This window comes from Hyla sarda, chromosome 7, assembly GCF_029499605.1.
Source record: "Hyla sarda isolate aHylSar1 chromosome 7, aHylSar1.hap1, whole genome shotgun sequence".
NCBI classification, from domain to species: domain Eukaryota; kingdom Metazoa; phylum Chordata; class Amphibia; order Anura; family Hylidae; genus Hyla; species Hyla sarda.
Genome location: NC_079195.1, coordinates 216,050,448 through 216,077,133, shown reverse-complemented (window position 1 = coordinate 216,077,133; position 26,686 = coordinate 216,050,448). Strand labels below are relative to the sequence as shown.

General features: G+C 46.0%; 1 protein-coding gene across 3 annotated transcripts in view; it reads left to right on the top strand.

Annotated features, from left to right (window-relative positions):
* The window catches only part of AK5 (adenylate kinase 5), a 230,351-nt gene that overhangs the window by 165,142 nt on the left and 38,523 nt on the right, over nucleotides 1-26,686 (top strand). For all 3 annotated transcript variants that reach the window (XM_056532657.1, XM_056532656.1, XM_056532658.1), the window contains 2 exons: nucleotides 12,580-12,622; nucleotides 15,299-15,334. In XM_056532657.1, the coding sequence (XP_056388632.1) occupies nucleotides 12,580-12,622; nucleotides 15,299-15,334 (79 nt within the window). The remainder of the gene's footprint in view (nucleotides 1-12,579; nucleotides 12,623-15,298; nucleotides 15,335-26,686) is intronic.

Genomic DNA, 26,686 nt, shown 5'->3' with positions numbered 1-26,686 from the left:
ACACACACAGAATGCCCCCATACTATATAATATCCCCATCTTCATATCTGTCAATCATGTGTATATAAAGGCCTCCAAACTTTCCACTTCTTATTGGAATCTTATTGGCTCCCAACTTTCCTACACCAGATAATGTCAGGGGAAAGAAGTATCTGGCATGTTAAATTTTAACACCTGATCCTCTTGTTCTTCCTGGAGATAATCCACCAATAAATGTGTATCACTGTAACTTCCCTATCTCCATTAAAAACACAAACACGCTTGGCTGAACCGAGCATGCATGTGCATGGGAGGGGGGTTGAGAGGGATAGCTGTTGGCCGAATAAGTGATTGACTGAAATATATCAAATAGAGACCCACCATGGTCAAATGTCCTGAACCCATGGATTCAGATACCGACCAAATGTGGTCCAGTACATTTCACAAAGAAATAGCGCCCCCTCTTTTTCTAAGCCCAAATAGCACTTGCAAATGTAGTTTTCCAATCTTACTATGATCATAATCTTTGTTCCAATTTCCAGTTTTCTAAATAATTGTTTTGCTGTGTCCGGCAGGTTGCCGCTTAAGCTTGTTTGTGCAGAGGTCTCTGCTATATCCTGTTAATTCCGTGTTCCCAGAGTCGGTTAATTCATTAGTCCTTCTTACTTGCACGGCGATATAGGAAGAGGCGCTGTCAGGATGCGACAAGCATCATCTGCTTTGCTTCGGAATTGTCATGCAACAATTAACAAGTATAGCAAATGACACCGGACCCCGGTATCCACCTCTGCCAGAAGTGAGACAGAAATGCAATAGTCTGCATGCTGTCCCACCGGAGGGGCCCTGCAGTGCTGTGGGCAGAGACAATAAATTGGATTGTTGTATCGTATTGATATTATCAATGAGTCAGATAGATGAGCTAGAATTTAAAGAGTACCTCTCATGATCTTGTTAAATTTTATAATCCTTCCAGTTCACTGCCCCCATCATGATAAACCACCCCCTGCCTATATTTTTATTATTTTCCAGTTTTCTACCTTGATATCGCTCTGTATTTTCTGCTCAGTCTCAGTCAGATTCACAGACTGGGAAGGGGCGTTCCCCAGCAGGCGTGACATCATCTGAAGCCATACAGGGGAGAACTTCCTCCCTCACTCTGCGACACACAGCACAGAGTAGTTTAGTGTGAGGTGAGCTATGATTGGCTAAGGCTGCACACACCCCTCTCAGCACTTCAGACTGCCAGGCCAACAAAGTCCAAAGTCTGTGCAAGAGATGGGGGGAAATGTGCTCTGGACAAGTAGGGAGACACCTAGTGGCAGCTTTTTTAAGCACAAATAAAACATAGAAAATCTCTTTTTTTTTTTTTTATAAACAAAGTACATTGAAAAGAATTTTTTATTTACCAATAGCAAATAGCAAAATTAGTTTTAATGACAGTGCTCATTGAAAAGGAGCTGTACAGCAAAAAAAATATGGCTGTTTTTATTTAGTTTTTCCCCAAAAAAAAACAGTGCCACACCTGCCCACTGGTTGTGTGTGGTATTGCAGCACAGCCCCATTCATTGCAACTGTTCAATTAATATAAGTTATACCGCATGGCCTTTAAGGTCTCTTACTCCTGACTACAGTGTATGAATCTGTACAAAGTCTACCTTGCACCATAGAACAGTCTATTAGATTTTCTAGACCAGTGTTTCCCAACCAGGGTGCCTCCAAATGTTGCAAAGCTACAACTCCCAGCATGCCCGGACTGCCAAAGCCATAATCTGCATTTATTTGCACTAAGCTGTGTCCTGCTGAGTTCTCCATAATACGGTATTTATACTGGAGGTTGTAGATTTATTACCAATGTTCCAATTCTTCCCGAGAAATGTGAGAATTTTCAGCCAGATGGTGGTCACATTTTATGGCTCTGTTCCCAAAACAGAGCCATAAAATCTCTTAGTGTTTTATTACCTTACCCCAAAATGGATTATTCACTGGCCACTGCCAGGACACAAGCAAATAATCAGGATTAGGATGGCGATGTTTGTCCCATTCCTCCGTCACATCTGGTGGGAATCAGTCTCATTGTTATCCGCAAATATTATATGGAGACGGAGAATTCAGCTGAACTTATCCTTAAAGGGGAAATCAAAATGATCTGCTGCTTGGTCATAGATACATACAGTGCATAGTGAAAGTATTTGGCCCCCTTGAACTTTTCGACCTTTTGCCACATTTCAGGCTTCAAACATAAAGTTATAAAACTGTAATTTTTTTGTGAAGAATCAACAACAAGTGGGACACAATTATGAAGTGGAACGAAATTTATTGGATATTTCAAACTTTGCTAACAAATAAATAATTGGGCGTGCAAAGTGGCAAGAAGAAAGCCATTTCTTAAAGATATCCATCCAAGTTGTTGTTTAAAGTTTGCCACAAGCCACCTGGGAGACACCAAACATGTGGAAGAAGGTGCTCTGGTCAGATGAAACAAAAATCCAACTTTTTGGCAACAATGCAAAACGTTTTGTTTGGTGTAAAAGCAACACAGCTCATCACCCTGAACACCATCCCCACTGTCAAACATGGTGGTGGCAGCATCATGGTTTGGGCTTTTCTTCAGCAGGGACAGGGAAGATGGTTAAAATTGATGGGAAGATGGATGGAGCCAAATACAGGACCATTCTGGAAGAAAACCTGATGGAGTCTGCAAAAGACCTGAGACTGGGACGGAGATTTGTCTTCCAACAAGACAATTATCCAAAACATAAAGCAAAATCTACAATGGAATGGTTCACAAATAAACATATCCAGGTGATAGAATGGCCAAGGAAAAGTCCAGATCTGAATCCAATGGAGAATCTGTGGAAAGAACTGAAAACTGCTGTTCACAAACGCTCCATCCAACCTCACTGAGCTCCAGCTGTTCACAAACGCTCTCCATCCAACCTCACTGAGCTCCAGCTGTTCACAAACGCTCTCCATCCAACCTCACTGAGCTCCAGCTGTTCACAAACACTCTCCATCCAACCTCACTGAGCTCCAGCTGTTCACAAACGCTCTCCATCCAACCTCACTGAGCTCCAGCTGTTCACAAACACTCTCCATCCAACCTCACTGAGCTCCAGCTGTTCACAAACGCTCTCCATCCAACCTCACTGAGCTCCAGCTGTTCACAAACGCTCTCCATCCGACTTCACTGAGCTCCAGCTGTTCACAAACGCTCTCCATCCAACCTCACTGAGCTCCAGCTGTTCACAAACGCTCTCCATCCAACCTCACTGAGCTCCAGCTGTTCACAAACGCTCTCCATCCAACCTCACTGAGCTCCAGCTGTTCACAAACGCTCTCCATCCAACCTCACTGAGCTCCAGCTGTTCACAAACGCTCTCCATCCAACCCCACTGAGCTCCAGCTGTTCACAAACGCTCTCCATCCAACCTCACTGAGCTCCAGCTGTTCACAAACGCTCTCCATCCAACCTCACTGAGCTCCAGCTGTCCACAAACGCTCTCCATCCAACCCCACTGAGCTCCAGCTGTTCACAAACGCCCTCCATCCAACCTCACTGAGCTCCAGCTGTTCACAAACGCTCTCCATCCAACCTCACTGAGCTCCAGCTGTTCACAAACGCTCTCCATCCAACCTCACTGAGCTCCAACTGTTCACAAACGCTCTCCATCCAACCTCACTGAGCTCCAGCTGTTCACAAACGCTCCATCCAACCTCACTGAGCTCCAGCTGTCCACAAACGCTCTCCATCCAACCTCACTGAGCTCCAGCAGTTTTGCAAGGAGGAATGGGGAAAAATTTCAGTCTCTCGATGTGCAAAACTGATAGAGACATACCCCAAACGACTTACAGCTGTAATCGCAGCAAAAGGTGGCGCTACAAAGTATTAACTTAAGGGGGCTGAATAATTTTGCACGCCCAATTTTTCAGTTTTTTATTTGTTAAAAAAGTTTGAAATATCCAATAAATTTCGTTCCACTTCATGATTGTGTCCCACTTGTTGTTGATTCTTCACAAAAAATTACAGTTTTGGGGGCGTGGTTTGGCCGCTGCTGAGTATGGCCGCATGTTAGAGCTGCTCCGCTAACAGCACACACTAAGCGGATTACTAGACCTGCTAGCGACTCTTAGGCCGACTGAAAAGTCGCCCTAGCACCCATGGCGACCTTGAGCAGGAAGCGGAATGGAAAAGTGGGAGACCGCGGAGCTTTGCAGAACTTTTTCGCTCCGGGACGACAAGGTGGCCGTTTATACCAAGATGGCGCCGGGACGCGCGAACGGCAGAGCGAGGGACGCCTCTCCCAACGATCGCAGATTCCCCTACCTCAGAGAACAGGAAGGCTGGTCAGAGATGAAGATGCCGCAACACGTCCTGCCACACGGGCCTCAGCGGTGTGCGAACTTCCCAGACACTGGATCGTACAACAGCCCGCACTACCTCAGCACCATGAGGACCCGCAGAGCGGCGATGATACCCTCCCCCTCTCCCCTGGTGGATCGAGAGACCTGCGATACATTGCCAGCAGCTCCCCTGCGATGACTTCATCTTCCCCGCGGGTAAGCCCTGTTAAGCAAAAACCGACATTGGAGTCGGAGGGTCTGGGGGATTGGGATGATGGGTCCCCTATTTCTCCGAACCCACCCCAGTGTGAGCCGGACTTATTTGCTTCGTATCAAGCCTCTGATAAGCCGGTCTCAGAGACGGCTCTTAAAGATATGCTCCTGCTATTGCGGTCCTCGATTACTAAGGACTTCTCTGAGATGCTTAACCCCATAAAAACCTCAGTACAGGAAATAGATAAAAGAGTATCTCATACTGAGGCAAAAATGGCGGCCTTTGCTTCTGCCCACAATGGCCTTGTAGATGCCCATAATGCTTTAGACGACAAGGTGACTGCCATCCACAACAAATCTATTGATGCGGAAGACCGCAACCGACGGAACAATGTCAAATTCCGCGGCATACCCGAGACTATCCCCAACTCTCAACTGACCAAGTATGTGAAAGAACTGACTAAACATCTCTTACCTGATCTTGAAGTGTTCGAATATAGCATCGACAGAGCCCACCGAGTAGCTAGGCCCAAATCTGTTCCTGAGGACGCTCCGAGGGATGTATTGGCTCGCTATACTTTCTTTAAAACGAAAGACCTACTGCTGCAGTTCTCCAGGAAACATAGGTCTCTCCCGGATCCATATGCGGGACTCCAACTGTTTGTAGACCTTTCTGCTGCTACCCTGCAGGCGAGGAGGGACTTTCACCCACTGACCATGGAACTCAGACGTCTGGGAATATCCTACAGATGGGGATTCCCCACCAAAATCCTTGTGTCCCGCCACAATAAGATGCATGCCTTTACCTCAGTAGATGATGGCTTTGCCGCTTTAGATGCTTGGGGATCTCGGAGCCCGGAACCCGGCGGCTTTCCCCCTCAAGATTCGGCTTCACCTTCCCTGGAGAATAAACCCTGACTCTGATGATTCTGAACTGCCTTCCATCTACCCACTGTAGCATACACTCTGTGTGCTGTTGAGTGTGCAACTATTCTTACTTCATAGTTCTCCTATACACGTGCCCCCAAACTGGTAAAGTGCGATATAGGTTTCACTGTATACCGGTACTGTTGTGTTTACTGTTTTCTTGTTTTAGGTGGAGTTCGCATGCAGTGCTTTATGATCGCATGTCTACTCTGACCCAGCGTCTTATAGACGACCTGTGTTACTTATTCTTTTCACTGTTGCGGACTACACTGTGTATTTGATTGACATCGCGTGCATCTCAGATTGTCAAGCGGGACTACCTCCTGTTTACCATATTTTACATCTGTGCGGTATAGTACCCCTATCCCTACCCTTCTCCCCTCTATACATTTTCCCTTTCTCCCCTCACTTTTGCTCCTTTCTGGCCCCCTTCCCTCTACCCTTCTTCCCTACCTTCCCTCCTTCTTCCCCCTGTTCTCTAACCGGAATTATTAAGTGCCTTTCTATCAGATATGGGATTTACACTTATGTCCTATAATGTGAATGGACTCAATAGTCCATATAAGAGGAATTTTCTGTGGCGTGAGGTGGAACGTAACCCAATGGACATTGTCTGTGTGCAAGAGACACATGTTTCCTCCAAAAATCCCCCCCCCCTTGCGACACAGAAGATTCCCACTTATTGTGCATTCAGTTTATGATAAGAAGAAGAGAGGTGTGATGATTGCTATTAGAGACACTCTGGCGGTACGCATAACTACCCAAGTGGTGGACCCTCAGAGTCGCTTTATCATCCTAGTGTGCTCTATTGATGATGTGGACTATACCCTTGTAAACCTGTATGCTCCCAATAGACGCCAAAATCGCTTTCTGAGGTCTGTTATGCTAAAAGTTAACTCTGTACGCAAAGGAGCCCTGATAATGTGTGGCGACTATAATTCAGTGGTTTCTGCTTCTCTAGAACAATCAGCTCCTTTGACTCGTCGCCCTTTCTATCTTCATAATTTCTTGGTAGCCAATGATCTTTTTGACATCTGGCGTTTACAGCATGCCACAGAACGCGATTTTTCCTACTACTCACCTAAGAGCTGCACCTTCTCCAGGATTGATAACATATTGGTTGATAGGGGATTAATTGACCGTATTGCTAAATCAGCCATTGGGAACCGGACGTGGTCGGACCATGCTCCTGTTCACATTGAAATCTCCGGTAATACTGTTCAATATAGTGATTTTGTCTGGCGGGCCAACTCACACCTCATAGCGCACTCCGAACATTCAGCTACAATTGAAGGGGCTCTTCTGGAGTACTTTTCCCTTAATAGCACCCCGGATGTCTCCGAGCTGTCTGTTTGGCTTGCACATAAGGCGGTGATTAGAGGCTCATTCATTCAGTTGGGGTCCTTCCTTAAGAAGCAAAGATTGACTTCGATCAATGAATCACTTAACAAGATTTCGGTGTTGGAATCACTTTTACAATTACACTACTCTGCGGATAGTGCCTCCCTGTTAACTCAGGAACGTCTTCGCCTCCGAAGATTACTACTGTCAGACTTTGAGCGTGCCCTACATAGATCTCGAATGAAGTATTATACGCAGGATAATAAGACAGGATCTTTATTAGCCAGAAAGCTTAAACCAGCCCGCTTCAAACAACGCATATCTTCCATTAAACACCCTACTAAACACACTGTCCACCAGGCTCCCAGAGAGATTGATACGGCTTTCAGGGACTACTATGAGAACCTTTACAATATCCGAGCAGACCCCTCCTGTATCCAGCCTGAGCAGGTTAAAATAGATTCCTTTCTCTCTACTCTCAATCTCCCTAAACTTTCCCCCTCTTCCTTAGCCTTGCTTAATACACCTATCTCTCCTCAGGAGATCTCCGATGCTGTCAAATCCCTCCCTTCCAAAAAAACCCCGGGACCAGACGGACTACCGAACGAATACTATAAACGTTATCTCCCAATTTTACTACCACATCTTCTTCCCGTCTTTAACAATGCTATGACGACCGGTTCTCTGCCACCTGACATGCTTGACGCTTTAATTACGACGATCCCCAAACCCGGCAAACCCATGGACTTAACTAGCAACTTTAGACCAATATCGCTACTGAATAGTGACGCCAAACTTTATGCTAAGATATTGGCAAATCGCCTCCGCCCTCTAATGCCTAGCTTACTGAGTAGAGATCAAGTTGGTTTTACGATAGGGAGACAAGCTCCCGATAACACTAGGCGGACCATTACGTTATTGCAGCATTGTGAGAAATCTTTAACCCCTGCCGTATTCCTCACTTTAGATGCCGAAAAAGCATTCGACAGAGTGAACTGGTGCTTTGTTTTCTCTGCTCTACGAGCCTTCGGCTTTGAGGGAGAGATCCTCACGGCAATTCAAGCCTTATACTCAAATCCAGTGGCACGAGTCTTCACTAATGGAGCTCTTTCGCAGCGGTTCACTCTGTCGAATGGCACGCGGCAGGGATGCCCCCTCTCGCCCCTTATCTTCCTGATAGCTATTGAACCTCTGGCACAATCTATCAGACAGAACCGACTGATCAGGGGCATACCGGTGGGAGGAGTTGAACACAAGCTTGCCCTTTTTGCGGACGATGTGATCTTGACGTTGACTGACCCAATGACCTCCATGCCGGCACTCTTTGACGTCATCCGTCTTTTTGGAGATCTTTCCTATTATAAATTGAACGTCAGCAAATCACAAATTTTACCAGTTAACATACCAGACGCTGACCTGGACCCTCTTAGACATTCTTTCCCCCTTGATTGGCAGCATCGGTGCATCTCCTACTTGGGGATTCTACTTACCTCTCCTTCCTCCCAACTATTCTCTACTAATTTTCTGCCGCTGCTTTCTTCTATTTCTCAATCTTGCAGAGAATACGGGAAACATATGATCTCCTGGATGGGTCGAATTTCGGCATTTAAAATGCTCCTTCTGCCAAAATTATTGTACTTGTTTCGTACCCTCCCGATCGCCATTCCGAGCTCGTTCTTCCAATCTATGAATAGAGTCATGGACTCCTTTTTGTGGCAATCTATTCGCCCTAGGGTCCCCAGATCAGTTCTTAATTGCACAAAAGGAAACGGCGGACTGGGTAGGCCTCATATTGAAGACTACTACAGAGCGTGCATTCTGGATCAGGCGAGGTTTTGGTGGTCGGGAGATGCGAATAAAAAATGGGTAGCCTTAGAACAACATTATAGCCCTCAGTGCTGCCTTAAATCTAGACTACTAGCCCCAGACCCAAAGAGACTAGTTCCCAAAACTGGGATTTCTGCTATTGATATTACAGACAAGATTTGGAGACTGACTGTGCGTCAGGCCCCTAATGGTCAACCCTGCCCACTATCTACTATACCCCTAGATGTCCTACATTTATGCATCCCAGACCTCAATCTGACTAGTTGGCTGGATTTGGGCGTTATGTCGGTCAGGGACCTGTTGGATGAACATGGACTTCTCCACTTCCCCTCCCTCAGGCATAGGTTCCCCATCCCGCAAAAGGACTTCTATAAGAGTCTACAAATTAGGAGCTATCTAGCGACTGACCAACTGCAAAAAGTCACCCTTCCTCCGAGATTACTAGGATATCTGGGAGTGTCTGGCTCATGTGCCGGAGGAATCACCTTTTTTTATGGTTTTCTGGGGCTGAGGTCGGAGTTACTCCACCATACATACATGAACAGGTGGGAAAGGGACTTGGGAATTGAGATCGCCCCAGAGCAGTGGCAGACCGCCTTTCGTGACATCAACTCCTACTTTAAATGTACTAATCACCAGGAGACCTTGTACAAAACAATCTACAGGTGGTATTTCACCCCCACCAGATTGCACAAGATCGACCCTTCCCTTCCATTTGTATGCTGGAGGGGATGCGGAGAGGCGGGCTCCCTGCTACATATTCTTTGGGAATGTCCGAAGGTACAACCATTGTGGAGGGGTGCTGCTTTGACTATAGATCGGCTCCTGGGCCTACAGGTTCAATTGGAACCCTCTACAGCCTTGCTGCTACTAGATTTAGATAAGTACCCTTCTAATTCTAGACACGTAGTAGCACATGTACTGATGTCCACCAAATTGCTCATTGCTAGGAAATGGAGATCCCCTGATCTTCCATGCTTATCGGAAATCTTGGCTTATGTTAATTTCTCTTGTGCATGTGAACGTGCCTATGCTTTAGCTAACTCTAATGATCATAGGTTCCTTAGTAGATGGGACTTGTGGATACATAGCCCCCACTACTGTTAATTATTGAGGTTGCTATCACTACTCCTCGGTTTCCTTATCCCCCTTTCCTTCTCACTCCTTTCCCCTTACCCGGCTTTCTTTCTACTTCTCTATTTACACCACGCACGCACAATCCTTCTATTCCGTTAAAGCTGCAGCCTTAGGGCCTAGACACCAGCCAGTTCTTCTCATGATGATATTCATGTTTTCGGTTTATACCCTATGCAGCCAATAGTGTTTTGTTCTGATGGTTTATTGTACGGAGTACTCTGTCGCCCTATAGAGACGCCTGATGTAACGAATGTCAATTTGTTCTTATGTTGCTGTATATTCTGTACTATTCCAAATTGTCAGGAATAGAATTGTTCTCCTTGTGTTATATATTGAAAATTTAATAAAAATATAAAATTAAAAAAAAAAAAAAAAAAATTACAGTTTTATATCTTTATGTTTGAAGCCTGAAATGTGGCAAAAGGTCGAAAAGTTCAAAGGGGCCGAATACTTTCACTATGCACTGTATGAGGTCACATTAGGGAGGTCTAAGATCACAGATCATCACGGATCTATAGAAGTAAAGGGCTCTGTGTAAAGCTCAAACATGGCTCCCCATATTATCCCTAGTGCACAGTATGGCTCCCCATATCATTCCTAGTCCACAGCATGGCTCCCGATATCATTCCTAGTCCACAGCATGGCTCCCCATATCATTACTAGTCCACAGCATGGCTCCCCATATCATTCCTAGTCCACAGCATGGCTCCCCATATTATGCCTAGTGCACAGCATGGCTCCCCATATCATTCCTAGTCCACAGCATGGCTCCCCATGTCATTCCTAGTCCACAGCATGGCTCCCCATGTCATTCCTAGTCCACAGCATGGCTCCCCATATCATTCCTAGTCCACAGCATGGCTCCCCATATCATTCCTAGTCCACAGCATGGCTCCCCATGTCATTCCTAGTCCACAGCATGGCTCCCCATATTATGCCTAGTGCACAGCATGGCTCCCCATATCATTCCTAGTGCACAGCATGGCTCCCCATATTATGCCTAGTGCACAGCATGGCCCCCCCATATTATTCCTAGTGCACAGCATGGCTCCCCATATCATTCCCAGTACACAGCATGGCTCCCCATATCATTCCTAGTCCACAGCATGGCTCCCCATGTCATTCCTAGTCCACAGCATGGCTCCCCATATTATGCCTAGTGCACAGCATGGCTCCCCATATCATTCCTAGTGCACAGCATGGCTCCCCATATTATGCCTAGTGCACAGCATGGCCCCCCCCCATATTATTCCTAGTGCACAGCATGGCTCCCCATATCATTCCCAGTACACAGCATGGCTCCCCATATCATTCCTAGTACACAGCATGGCTCCCCATATTATTCCTTGTGCACAGCATGGCTCCCCATATCATATCTAGTCCAAAGAATGGCTCCCCATGTCATTCCTAGTCCACAGCATGGCTCCCCATATCATTCCCAGTACACAGCATGGCTCCCCATATCATTCCCAGTACACAGCATGGCTCCCCATATCATTCCCAGTACACAGCATGGCTCCCCATATCATTCCCAGTACACAGCATGGCTCCCCATATCATTCCTAGTGCACAGTATGGCTCCCCATATCATTCCTAGTCCACAGCATGGCTCCCCATATCATTCCTAGTCCACAGCATGGCTCCCCATATAATTTCTAATCCACAGCATGGCTCCCCATATCATTCCTAGTTCACAGCATGGCTCCCCATATAATTTCTAATCCACAGCATGGCTCCCCATATCATTCTTAGTAAACAGCATGGCTCCCCATATCATTCTCAGTACACAGCATGGTTCCCCATATCATTCTTAGTAAACAGCGTGGCTCCCCGTATTATTCCTAGTCCACAGCATGGCTCCCCATATCATTCCTAGTCCACAGCGTCACCATTTCAGTCCTGGTCCTAGCATGGCTTCCCTTCTATCCCTAGACCCCAGCGTGGCTCCCTTTCTTATTCCCCATTTCAGTCCTGGTCCCTACCATAGCTCTCCGTCTCTTTTCTGGACCCTAGCATGACTCCCATCTCATTGATGGTCCCCAGCATAGCAAGATGTGGGTTATACCCTTTTCCATCTCCGACAGCCTCCCTCCTCCTTCTTGTTTTCCTGTTAACCCCCCTTATGTCCATTTCAATTATCCTCATCCTTTTTTGCTCCAGTTTGGTCATATAACCCAGTATGGATCTGAATCCAGAAGATTCCGAGCACATGTAACTCCAATGTATGGTCTTGTCAAAGGAGCTTCAGCTGAAATCTTTGCTCAAATAATTGATCTTTGGTCAGATAAGGGAGTGGTGTGCTTAAAGAGGAGCAGATTTTAAAGACTAATATATATATATATATTTATTATATATATATATATATATATTAAACACACACTTCATAGGTCCTAGATAATTGATCTTTGGTCAGATAAGGGAGTGGTGTGCTTAAAGAGGAGCAGATTTTAAAGACTAATATATATATATATATATATATATATATATATATATATATATATATATATATATAGTAAACACACACTTCATAGGCCCTAGGTATCCAAACTGTGGACCTCCAGCTGTTGCAAAACTACAACTCCCAGCATGCCCGGACAGCCAACGGCTGTCCGGGCATGCTGAGAGTTGTAGTTATGCAAACATCTGGAGGTCCACAGTTTGAAGACCACTGATATAAAGGGTAAACATTGAAGGGAGACTCCTCTTTTATCTCCTTGTGTCCCCTTCCATTCCCTTCGTGACTCAATGTATCCGCTTGTACTCGAAGTTTAATTTCCTCATCTCATAAATCTGTGTATCATTTTTCCTTCTCAGAACGAGGATATTGCACATACTTTCGGAGATGACTATCTAAGAGGTAAGTCCTCAAAATCTGCGAACTTCTTATAGTTAACACTTTACTCTTGCAGAGTCAAAATGAAGTAGGAAATTTCACGTAGCAGGAAAATAAAATAAGAAAAAATAGTGGCGTAACTTAAATGGGCAGTGACATTATAAAAAACTTTTGATATACCATAGAGACATTTCAAAAGTTTTGATTGGTCGGGGTCTAAGTGTTCAGAATGCCCAAACGATTAGTAGAGCGAAATGGGAGAAGTTGGCACATAGTGCATACTTTCCCAGCCCTGTGTCACATAACTGAGACGGTCTTATAATGTTAGTCTAAGGGACCATCTCGCACACATTGACGCAGAGCGGGGAGAGAAGCTCGCAGCTGTGCACTTCTGCCGACCCATTTTAGCATTAAAGGGGTTCTCCGCTGTCCCAGAGTTCGGAACATTTTGTTCCGAACACATGGAGCAGGCGGCAGGGGGTTGTGACTTCACTGCCACGTCCCCTTGTGACATCATGCCACACCCCCTCCCATAGACTTTCACTGAGGGGGTGTGGCATGATGGCAAGAGGGGGCATGGCAGTGACGACCCCACCGCCCCCGCACCCAGCGTTCTAAATGAACGCCAGGTGCTGCACAGAGATCACGGGGGTCCCAGCGGAAGGACCCCCACAATCAGACATCTTACACCGAAAGAGCAGAAAGTCCTTCTGACAGACTTATCACATTTTTGTCCTATTAGCTGCTAAGTGGTAGGAAATTTCTAATAAAGACTATTAAGAAAGTTACTTTGTTTTGTGTTCAGGAAACAAATCAACAATAAAAAAAAATCTGCGCAAAGGGGTCTATGCCTTTTAGATGTACATGAAGGTGATTCATATTTATACATATGGTGATTTCATTTAGTGGTAATTTAGTAAGTATTTAGCACTAGTATTTGTAAGCCAAATATAAAGGTGGGTGCAAAGCATAAGAGATGCACATTTTTCCATTATAGTGTTTCTCTGTGTAGGAGCCACTCCTGGTTTTGGCTTTTAAATATTGATGTTAAATAAGTAGCATTACATTTCTTGCAGATTTTTTTTCTTTTCATTAACCCCTTCACTCACCATGACATAACTGTGTGTCATGGTTAGCAGTGAGTTACTGCACAGTTACATCATCGGAATTCTGTAGAATCTGCTTGTGAGCTCACAGATTCACTGATAGGAGGTGTGATGTCCCACTACGGGATATGCTTCTACAGTCCTGTCAGGTTGAATCCCTGTACGTCCTCAGGGCTCACCTGCAGTGTTCCCCCATAATGTGTATAGGTTATATACTAAGGGTAAAGGACCTTTCATATGGTCACATGGTTGTTAGTCACGTGATAATGGTTGTCACATGTTTAGGTCATATGCTTTGTTACCCAGAGAGCACAGGTGACCAGATGACCCGCAGATAGCCTATGGGCTCCTTGCTCAGCCCCACTTTATAAGAGGGGGAGGTACTACAATCTCTCTCTTGTTTTTCACTTTGTACTGAGGTCAAGTCCAGTCCAGATGTCTCAGAGCCAGTGTCCAGCACATCTGGAGGCCTCAAGCCTAAATTACAGCCACAAGTCAGTAAGTCAAGTCATCTCTGTCTGCTGTCACTATCTTCAGTCAAGTCAATTATAATTAGAGTGGCTGTGCTAGAGTCTGTAAAGTCACTGCAAGTTCCAGCAAGCTGCGAGGTCCCTCATGTTACTGGTCACCTCTCTGGAAACCTTACTGCCCTGTAAAGACTGTTAGACCTGTTCTACTTCAGTAAAGCTACCGTTAACCTTAACCTGGCCTTGGACTATTATTTGCCCCTGCCTAACTTAGGACTAAGGGGTTTACCTTCTGGTGGTTACATAGGCAAACCACGCCCTGGCATCACGAACACTAAAGGGTTAACACCATCTACCCCTGGGCAACACCATCTGCCCCTACACCTCACATCGCACCCCTGTAGCTCATCACAGAGGCAGCTGTCAAACTCAGCACTCTGCATCTACAGTAGGTTTAAAGAGAGAGTTACCCATTGGAACCCTGGAGATGTGGTTGCAGGGTTTTGATGGTTGTCATGGCAGCTGGAGGCCAAATCTTGGCCCCGGAGCCTACCATGTATGGAATCCTGTGAGGCCTGTGTGTCATGTAAAAAAACAACCTTAGTATCAGTATTGTCTGGTTATGTAAAACTTATTGCCTACCCACAGTGTCTGATCATGGGGGTCCAACCTCTGGGACCCCCTGAGATCTCCAAAATGGGGCCGGACTCTTACCTGAGAGCTCCTGACCACGCCCTTCAAGACTAAATGGTCTCAGGAGTAATGGCCCACTTAGCTAATCATCAGGTGAGGCGGGACATTGCTGTGGCCGGTGATTGACTGAGCGGCCCGTCACTCCCAAGACCAATCTCAGATGGACCACCTGCAGTCAGCAGCTTAACCCCTATCCACAAGATAGGGGATACGTTTATAAACCGGAGCTCCCCTTTAAAGAGGATATCCATGATTTAAAAAAAAAAAAGATAGCTGTTGTCTTTCAAAAACAGCACCACACTTGCACTAAATTCCACTCTTTCCGTTTGGTGCGCTAAAGGACCAGTGCAACCTGATTTTATGTATTATAATCTATTATGTATTGTCTAAAACATTATGTATTATAATCTTAATGACTTTTTGTTTTTTTGCAGAGGAACTAAAGAAAACCAAAGTCATATTCATGTTAGGTGAGCATTTTTATAAAATCTATATAAAGTTATGTTATCCACCTGGTTATTTGTGTAAATCTGTGTATATACATGGGGACAGCCCCAACATCTGTCAGCCTTGCTTTCTATATACAGTGTTCATAACTTGACCTTAAAGGGATATTCCAGGATTTTTTTTCTTCTTCAGCCTTTGAGCCCATGATGCTAAGAAATAATCCTGTGTAATTTGCTTCTATTACCTCCGTGCATCACTTTGTCCCATTTTCATGCTCAGGACCCACACCCGGAAGTGCTGTAGTAAAAGTCTTTTTATTTTACTGTTGCCCCTTCCCAGCATTCCATGCTGCTGGGGACAATATGTCATAAGTCACATGGTCTCCAGGGGCAGAGGTGTAGCTTGTAGCTTCTGGGCCCCGATGCAAAAACTGCAACAGGGCCCCATATGCCAATTACAGTACTAATCTCTTATGAGGAAGATGTGCTTTGGGTCCCCCTTAAGCACCAGGGCTCTGGTGCGACTACTATCTCTGCTACCTCTATAGCTACATCCCTGCCAGGGGGGGTGTAGCTATGCTGCAGTGGGTGGGTGCATAGCAGAGTAGAAGGGATTTACTGTTAGTAATGCTACCCACCCACTCACTGCAGCATAGCCATGCCCCCTGAAACCATGTGACTTATAACATATTGTCTCTCATGGGGTGCTGGGAAAGGTCTGAGACAACAGTAAAATAAAAAGACTTGCACTACAGCATTTCCGGGTGTGGGTCCTCTGCATAAAAATGGGACAAAAGCGGCGCACAGAGGTATTAGAAGCAAATTACACAGTATTATAATTTGGCATCAATGGCTCAAGGACCCCTTTAAAGATTACCTATCATGATCTAAACTCTCCCTAATCCCCCCCCCCCATCTGTCCCTGACTCTCACTGACACTATCCCTGTTTTTCTTTTTTATTCAAAACCCCCTCTTTCTACCTGATTTATTGTCTTCTTGGCTGCTCATTCAGCCGTCCTAGTGTGAGGGAGGAAGGGGGCGTGGCCCAACATAGAGGCTGTGAACACAGCAGCCAAAGCTCTGAATCTTCTCCTCTCTTTTTACAACTGCATGTACAGAGAGAAGAAAGATCGGTGCTCAGATAGTAAAATGAATGAGGGCATGCTGTAAGGCAGAGTCAGGCTATGAGCACAGTGCCGGCTCCTGCTCGTCTGACTCACAGGCAGGGAGCAGTGCTGAGCTTGTCTGTGTCCTGGCTACAGTCTGAAATGTAGGTGTCCAGCATGAGTCTGAAATCTATAAAAAGGGATTGCGGCCAGGACTAGTAGGGAGACCCCTAGTGGTCATTTTTTCAAAGTGGAAAATTAAATAGAAAGAAGCGTATATTTTAATAACATGCAATTAATCTATACTATATCAAAAGTGTTTTTTGATGAAAGGTACCCTTTAAGGTCTGATCATAAAAAGGGGGATTTTTCCCACTGGCGTTCCAGGCATCCATTTGAAAGGGCTGGGAGGAGTACACGCTAACTGTACATACTGCCCAAATGTGTGCAAACATTACTTCTATAGGGTTATCTATAGAACGGCAATATTATAATACTTCCATCCAGTGTCCACATACTACCTCCTCATGCTGTGCATTACCATGATATATATATATATATATATATATATATATATATATGTGTGTCTTGCAGTAAGAACGTTAAAATATGCTCATGTAAAGAACAATACAATGACCATATATCTGCATTGCCCAGATATATTGTGCCATACAAGGCCCAGATAGTGCCACACTGTGCCCAGATAAATCGTGACATATGCTGCCTAGATCAGTGTTTCCCAACCATGGTTCCTCCAGCTGTTGCAAAACTACAACTCCCAGCATGCCCGGACAGCCGTTGGCTGTCCGGGCATGCTGGGAGTTGTAGTTTTGCTGCAGCTGAGGTTCACTGTTTGGGAAATACTGGCCTAGATAGTACACTTTAGTGGGAAGTTGAGCCGTTCCAAAAATCTTTTGGGCCCACCCAAAATAAAGATTAGGAAACCCTCTGGACAGACTGTCGGTCACATGACGTGATGCCTATTTCATGGCCTTAGCCACGGTTTACGGACGGTTTCGCGTTTGTATACATGACGCCCGCCATCCCCTTCTACAAAGCGTTAGAACAGATTATTAAAAAAATAAATAATCTCATTACTATTTCATGATGACGAATCCAATGAGATTTACTAGTTTATTTTACACTTGTTAAAAGTTTCCTGATTTCCCCAGTTTTGCGCTTTTTTTGGTGCAGAGTCTTATGAAATATTCATACGCGGTGCAGGTCACACAGAGTATCTGCTATTCCAGCGGGAACGTATGACATGCATAATAAAGTTATTACAATGTATTACAATAACAATGAGAAGATGCATCATGCGGGCCGCGGTAGGCAGACGTGATCTGATAAGGTTATTGATCCAGGGGTGTATGGTGGAGGGTTGGGGTGCCCGGGTGACCTGGGTATATGTGAGGTCATCTGGCGGCTCTCTCTTATGTGGAGGGGGGGCAAGGGGGACTGAAAGTCCTGCTATGTGTGAGGGTGAGGGGGGGGGCTCTAATGTGGAGAGAAGGGGGGTCAGGGGGGACTGAGAGTCCTGCTATATATGAGGGGGGGGGCCTCTTATGTGGAGAGAAGGGGGGTCAGGGGGGACTGTAAGTCCTGCTATGTGTGAGGGGGGGGGGCTCTTATGTGGAGAGAAGAGGGGTCAGGGGGGACTGAGAGTCCTGCTTTATATGAGGGGGGGGGGCCTCTTATGTGGAGAGAAGGGGGAGGGCAGGGGGGACTGAAAGTCGTGCTACGTGTGGTTGGGGGGGGTCTCTTATGTGGAGACTGAAAGTCCTGCTGTGTGTGTGTGTGTGGGGGGGGGGGTCTCTTATGTGGAGAGAAGGGGGGCTACGTGTGGGGGGGGGGGTGGATGGGCGGGGGCTCTTATGTGGAGACTGAAAGTCCTGCTATGTGTGGGGGGGGGATGGGCGGGGGCTCTTATGTGGAGACTGAAAGTCCTGCTACGTGTGGGGGGGGGGGTGGATTGGCGGGGGCCCTTATGTGGAGACTGAAAGTCCTGCTATGTGTGTGTGGGGGGGGGGGGGATGGGCGGGGGCTCTTATGTGGAGACTGAAAGTCCTGCTACGTGTGGGGGTGGATGGGCGGGGGCTCTTATGTGGAGACTGAAAGTCCTGCTACGTGTGAGGGGGGGGGGCTGGATGGGCAGGGGCTCTTATGTGGAGACTGAAAGTCCCTTACGTGTGAGGGGGGGGGGCTGGATGGGCGGGGGCTCTTATGTGGAGACTGAAAGTCCTGCTATGTGTGTGTGTGGGGGGGGGGGTGGATGGGCGGGGGCTCTTATGTGGAGACTGAGAGTCCTGCTATGTGTGAGGGTGAGGGGGGCTCTTATGTGGAGAGAAGGGGGGTCAGGGGGGACTGAGAGTCCTGCTATGTACGAGGGGGGGTGCCTCTTATGTGGACAGAAGGGGGGCAGGGGGGACTGAAAATCCTGCTATGTGTGAGTGGGGGGGGGGGCAGGGGTGGCTGGAGAGGGGAGACCTGCTGTTACTACTGTGTGTGGGAGGGGGAACTTTGTTTCTCTTTTTTTTTTTGCAATTTAAGTTGTTTATCGTCTTTTAATTAAGTATATTTTAATATATTTACTCACAGTTGAAGGGAACCTGTAATCAGTTTTATGCTGCCAAAACCACCGGCAGTATAAAACAGGCATTGCCATTGCGGGACACTATGAATTACACGGAGTCACCCAGGTGTTTCAGAGTAATCATCATTTATAAATGCCACCGCTACCTGGGAAACTATTCCTTGGGTGGGTCTCAGGACTAGTTACCCAGGTCCCTGTGCAAAATATAAGTGGGGAAATTGTGAAAAAACATTTTTAAACAATCACCTCTCAAAAACTGAAACATTGCGCTGATTGTTTTAAAAAAAAAAATCCTTTTAATCCTGGCTCCTAGATTCAAAACCAATTTGTTAAAGGAGAACTCTGCTACTTTACTCCTTATCCCCTATCCACAGGATAGGAGATAAGTGTCTGATCCCGAGGGGACCTGGCACAGCGCCCTGGCTCCCTTTACACATGAAGCGGGGTTATCTAAACACTCGTATATTGCTGGCTCTTCCATAGAGATGAATGCGTTAGGAGAGCGACATGCAGGAAATCGTGAGGGGTTTCTGTGGTCGGACCCCTTGCGATCAGAAACTTATCCCCCATCCCCTAAGCTCTGTAGTATACAGGATTTGGTCAGTAATAGTATGATGGTAATTTGTATGGTGATATTTCCTCTGTACTTCCTTCCTCATTGAAAACATGGCTCTTGTTTTTCTTGTCTTGTGTTTAAAACCTTTGTTTTCATAGATGATGGGAAAAATAGCAGGCATGCCCTGGGGATGGCCACGAGGGGTTGGAAGGTCGGGGGCCCAGGCCTTGAGCTGTGTGAGGGGCCCCAAAATTTCTGATGGCAGCCCTGGGTAGACAGGTGTCCTTCATCTCAGAGACCAGATTTTAATGATTTGCTAATGTATTTTTTTCGTTATTCTATTAATCTATCTATTATCTATCTATCTATCTATATTTAGAGATTTGGGCAACACTTGTAGTAGTGGTGATTTTTGGTTCTTCAAAGAAGATAGCGGCACTCAGGTTTAAAGGGGTATTCCAGGAAAAAACTTTTTTTTTTTATATCAACTGGCTCCAGAAAGTTAAACAGATTTGCAAGTTACTTGTATTAAAAAATCTTAATCCTTACAATAATTATCAGCTGCTGAAGTTGAGTTGTTCTTTTCTGTCTGGCAACAGTGCTCTCTGCTGACATCTCTGCTTGTCTCGGAAACTGTACAGAGTATAAGAGTTTTACTATGGAGATTTGCTTCTACTCTGGACAGTTCCCGAGACACGTGTCATCAGAGAGCACTTAGACAGAAAAGAACAACTCAACTTCAGCAGCTCATAAGTACTGAAAGGATTAAGACTTTTTAATAGAAGTAATTTACAAATCTTAAAACAAAGAAGATATGCTCGGCACGACTGTATTCGCGCTGTATGGTGTAGAGCTACCGGATTAAAGTACTGTCCCCTTGCAACCGCTGGAGGTGCCAATAATGGTGCTTCCACGCTCGTGGTAACAGGTGAATCACATCCAAACAGTGAAGGTAGAAAAAGCGGAGCACTCACCACATTAGACTTCTTGTTGCGATTAGACTTTATTCATGTAGTCTTCAGGGGATACAAGCAGGGGTGTGCGGATGGGGGTGCCCTCTCGGTGACGGACCGTTTGGCGCTGAGGCGCTTCGTCAGACTGGGTGAGTGCTCCGCTTTTTCTACCTTCACTGTTTGGATGTCATTTACAAATCTATTTAACTTTCTGGAGCCAGTTGATGTATAAAAAAAAAGTTTTTTCCTGGAATACCCCTTTAAGTGAAAAAGATATGTGGCTTTATTCACCAAACATCAGAGTGTGGTAGCCCTTGGGGGGTGTATGGTAGTGGTGGTATAGTATCGGTATATGAGGGGTTAATGTTAACCCTATAGTTCGTGATGCCAGGCTGGGGGCTGGTATGCTGAATCAATGTTCCGGCCTATCGCCGCCCTTCCCAGTAACGATAGGTGCATGAAATGACTGAAGGTCCACAAAGAGATTGAACTTGAACGTGAATAACTTTACTGAAGTGCTTGCAATATCCACGGCACACTAACAGTCTCATATAAACAGTCCTTAGGTTACTTAGTCACTGACAGTTGTCGCAGACCTTGAGTTAGTGATACAGTCTCTGAATTTAGGGAGAGATTTGCAGATCCGTCCGGATTTAGGGGAGTTATTAGGTCCGGTGATGCTGCAGAGTGTTTGGCAATTGATACACTTTATAATTAGATTGTTCAGCCGTCGCCGCAAGGCTCAGGCCTAACTCACTGCGTTAGTTGCTGCGCAGATCCTTCTCTCATGACAGCCCACGAGGTAAGAGAGAGAAACATGGCCGCCGCTCACTTATATGGGCAGGGGGCGGGGCGAATCTGATTGGTCCGAACATCTGCCATTCACCATTACATGGTGTAATGGGATTGCTTACGTCACAGGGCCTCCAAAGGTCCTTAAGCTTAATGCCATAGAGTTCACCGAGTCACATGACCCGCAGGTCCTGCAACGCTATGGAAACAAGTAATTAACCATTTATTTACATATATGTTATCCTATTTACATTCATCTTTGCATAAAATACCGATCTATAAACTGAAATAGAGGGACTAGGGGTAGACTGGATGACAGGGATCCCTACGTCCTAGGGACTCTGGCTATGGGGACCCATACACAAATAGGTACCGTATAGAATGCGGTACCGGGATACCACAAGAGCAATGTTTCTCCTACGGCCATTGTGAAGCAACAAGTGGTACAAAATGCAAGGTATAAATAGTTAACACAGCTCATTAACATACATTATGTAATTATACAAAATCAATAAATATACAGAATATGTGCAATTAAGATTACATATGCAGGGTTCAGATACCATATCATTAGGGAACCTTCGCTATGCAAATGAGAAAATTCAGTGCATATCATCATAAAAACAAAACTGTATACATATTTCAATTATCTAGTGTACAGGTGTACTTGATCTATAAGTTATACAGTGGTCCCTCAACATACGATGGTAATTCGTTCCAAACGAGCCATCGTTTGTCGAATCCATCGTATGTTGAGGGATTCGTGCAATGTAAAGTATACGAAGCTGTACTCACCTGTCCCCACCGCTCGCGATGGTGTCCCCGCCGCTCGCAATGGTGACCCCGGGCCTCCGCTGGGCTCTCCTGGTCTTCTCCGGTCCTCTGCTGTCTTCTCCGGTCCTCTCCTGGTCTTCTCCGGTCCTCCGCTGTCTTCCGCAAGGCCTTACTGGGCCTGGGTAGCGACGTCATTACGCCACTGCGTACGCCATTCCTATTGGATGACGTGCGCAGCAGCATATTGACGTCATCGGAGAGGGCCGAGAAGACACCGGAAGACCAGCACTGGACCCGGAGGGCACCCCGGAGCATCGTGGTGGGGTAAGTAATACTTACCGCACCACACGGGGAACATTAAGCTGCTATCCGGCAGCAGCTTAAGCATTTTGCGCTGCCGGATAGCACTTAATGCGATGGCCCCGACATAAAAAAGCATCGTATGTCGATGCTGACATCGACATGCAATGGCCTCTGAGAGGCCATCGTACGTCGATTTGATCATATGTCGGGGCCATCGTAGGTCGGGGGGTCACTGTACCTTAGTGGATCAGGGAGGGAGGGGACATCCCGGCATGCATGCCTCCATATTTCACCACGTGGAAGGCTAAACTGTATGTGAATTCTGAAGTCTTCTATGCACTTCCGGTATCCGATAGGAAGTGACGATGTATGTAAACATTGCGGAGTAGAAAACTTGCTGTGCGCACGCGCACTGAGTTCGTGCACCCGATAGGTGCCATGTTCGTTAAGGGCGACTGGCCTGTCACTGTATATTCATGAAGTGAACCTGGATACTTTTCTGCAGCATTACATGATAATGTATCACCGGGATCATCAGCTGGATTTACCAGGTGGTGGGGACACGCAGTTACGGGAGCGTACTTCTCCGCAAACGAGGAACGTAGAACCGTCCCTCCGTTGCAGAGAACCCGGTGTGACATCTCCCCATCGGCATAGCCAAGTGAGAGCTGTCACTCCAGTGCGCTCACACAATGTATTGCGTCCTGGCAACCACACACCCACCTTTGCTTGTGTGTATATTCCCACAAGCAAAGGTGGGTGTGTGGATGCCAGGACGTCACTTCCCCTCCCTCCCTGATCCACTAAGGTATCACTTATAGATCATGTACACCTGTACACTAGATTATGGAAATATGTGTACTGTTTTGTTTTTATGATGATATGCACTGAATTTTCTAATTTGCATAGCGAAGGTTCCCTAATGATGTGGAAGTGTGTGTATCTGAACCCCCATATGTAATCTTAATTGCACATATTCTGTATATTTATTTATTTTGTATAATTACATAATGTATGTTAATAAGCTGTGTAAACTATTTATACTAGGGATCGACCGATTATATCGGCCGATAATCACGATTTTGGGCATTATCAGTATCGGCAATTACCTTGCCGATAAGCCGATAATGCCCTGCCCCCCGCAACGCGATACGGTCCGTGGCCTGACGTCTGAACTCCCTCAGTCCCCCTGCCGCTCTCCAGCTGAGGCAGAGGCCTGATGAAGCACCTAGGGGCGTGATACGGTCTGTGGCCTGATGTCTGAACTCCCCCAGTCCACCTGCTGCTCTCCCGCTGAGGCAGCGGCCTGATGATGCGCCTAGGGGCGTGATATGGTCCGTGGCCTGGTGTCTGAACTCCCCCAATCCACCTGCCGATCTCCCGCTGAGGCAGCAGCCTGATGAAGCGCCTAGGGGCGTGATACGGTCTGTGGCCTGACGTCTGAACTCCCCCAATCCACCTGCCGATCTCCCGCATAGACCGAAGTGGTCGTCACGTCACCTGGACTCCATACAGACCGAAGCGATCCTGGATCTACCCAGCCGTGTCTGCCTACAACTGGAATGGTGAGCGCTCTGCACCTTTCTTCTTCTCTTTGATGGGATGTTGATATTTATACCTTGCACTTTGTACCACTTGTTGCTTGACAATGGCCATGTGAGATGGCTGAAATGTAGTGCTGGGCGGTATGACCAAAAATGTATATCACAGTATTTTCCTAAGTTATAGCGGTTTCACAGTATTTATCGGTATTTTTTTTTTTCATGCACGACTGGGGGTTAACCTAATTTTCTAATAATTTAGGCAGTAAGTTGCCTTACAATGACCTATTTTACTGTCATGAGTACTGAATATTGTTCATGTTCACACTGGTATTAATATAGGTTTATACAACAGACTCCTCGTTTTGGTACCAGTTCTTCTGTTTCATTTTCTGAATCTTCAGTTTCACTACTTTCACCGGGGTTGTCCATTTTGTTCACCGCTCAGGCTGCCGCACTCTCGCTCACATGGTGCTTGTTTGGTGCAACTGCAAAACCAGGCCCCTCTGCGGCGTTCCGCCGCTCTGCTTTCCTAACATTTTGTATACACCCACCAGTATTGCGGTATACGAAAAATTTATATCATAAAAAAAACACACCGGTATTCGGTATGAACAGATATATCACCCAGCACTACCGAAATGTTGCTCTGATGTTTGGTGAATAAAGCCACATATCTTTTTCACTTGAACCTGAGGGCTGCTATCTTCTTTGATGTGTATCTATTTATCTATCTATCTTATAGAAGTCTATCTATCTATCCATCTCATATCTATGTATCAATCTCATATCTATCTATCTATCTCATATCTCTCATTCTTTCTCATATCTATTTATCTAACGCTAACCAGTCCTGCAGCTGCATCAGGCTTGTCCATGAGTCATGGACACGAGATGACTCAAGGACAAGAGATGACTCATGGACAAGGCTGACACACCAATCACCTCCCACCTCCACAAGGGAGGGACATGCCCCCATCCACCACACACCAATCACCACCCACCTCCACAAGGGAGGGACATGCCCCCATCCACCACACACCAATCACCACCCACCTCCACAAGGGAGGGACATGCCCCCTTCCACCACACACCAATCACCGAACACCACCACAAGGGAGGGACACGTCCTCTCCCACCACACACCAATCACCTCCCACCACCACCAGTGAGGGACACTCCCCCTTCCCCTGAGAGGATTTCTAACACTGTGAGCTAATGAAGAGAGGGATTTTTATAATAAATGTAGGAGATAGAGGCAGAAAAATTACATTACATGGTCAGGATTAGGCACTGAGTAACATATTCTTACACTTTAAGGCTTTTTTACACAAATTTCCGTTAACAAGCAACAATCTTGGTGCAGTCATTTACTGAGCCTTGCGATCTTTCAATCTATATATGCCTTTAATTATCAATCGGAGGGAAATCTATCATTCCCTGCGCCAGCGCAGAGTGGCAAAATAGTGGAAATTGTTTGCACAAGCTCTGTATTTGTTGTGCATCGGAAACAATTGGAGGAATGATAAATCCCCCTATATGTGTTGCTTGAAAATAGCTGCTTGAGGCATCTTAAATATTTTCATGGAATTAAACCTTCTTGCTTCACTATACACTGTGTGCTGCAGTAATATGCCCTCGTCTGAATGCTGGACCTCTCACCAGGGATTAGTTCATCTGCTTGCACCCACCACTTGGACTTTTTTGTGTCTGTCAATCCTATATTGTTGTGGACATTGGTTTTGGTTTCTGTGCGGTTAAGCAACATGGCATCAGGGAATTCTGGTCTCACGTTCTTTACTGCTGTCTCATGGTAGCGGGGACTAACATGGGGAGGCCCGTTAGATTAAAGCTCATTGTTTCATGTGTGGATGTGTGACCATTTGTGGGTGACTCCCCACCTGAATCGGTTGTTGTGTGTAATGCTGGTGTTGTCAAGAGAAGCTGTGCTTTGCTGTGCTGTAAAAGCCTGAGAGAGCCTCCTGCTAGAGACAACACGAAGCAGAGTATGGTGCAATGGCGCCAGTGAGACAGTGCCTGGTCAAAAGGCCTCTGGAGCTGAGGTCTGTGTGAGACAGCCATGTGTTAGGGGCTCTTGCTAGAGATGAGAGAATTTACAGTGATACGATTCGTCACGGACTTCTCAGCTCGGCAGTTGATGACTTTAGCCTGCATAAATTAGTTCAGCTTTCAGGTGCTCCGGTGGGCTGGAAAAGGTGGATACATTCCTAGGAGAGTCTCGGAGCACCTGAAAGCTAAACTAATTTATGCAGGCTAAAGCCATCAACTGCCGAGCTGAGAAGTTCGTAATGAATCGAATCACTGTAAATTCGCTCATCTCTACACAGCCTGATCCATTGCTCTGGATCAGGTTATCATGATTGCTCAGGCCTGGATAATTGTTTTAGATTTTAGCTTTGTTTTTTTCTGGGTTTTAGAGCCTTTTTGTTCTTTCTTCCAGAGAAAGTTAGTCCAGGATTATATGGGGCAGTAAAAGTAGTTTATGGTGCTGTAAAATGTTGTTTGGAAGAGGAACTCTTCTTTAAAGGGGTACTCCAAAGGAAAAAAAAAAAATCAAATCAACTGGTGCCAGAAAGTTATACACATTTGTAAATTAATTTTATGTAAAAGTTTTAATCCTTCCGGTACTTATCCTCTGTTGTATGCTCCAGAGAAAGTTGTGTAGTTCTTGCCAGTCTGACCACAGTGCTCTTTGCTGCCACCTCTGTCTGTGTCAGGAACTGTCCAGAGCAGGAG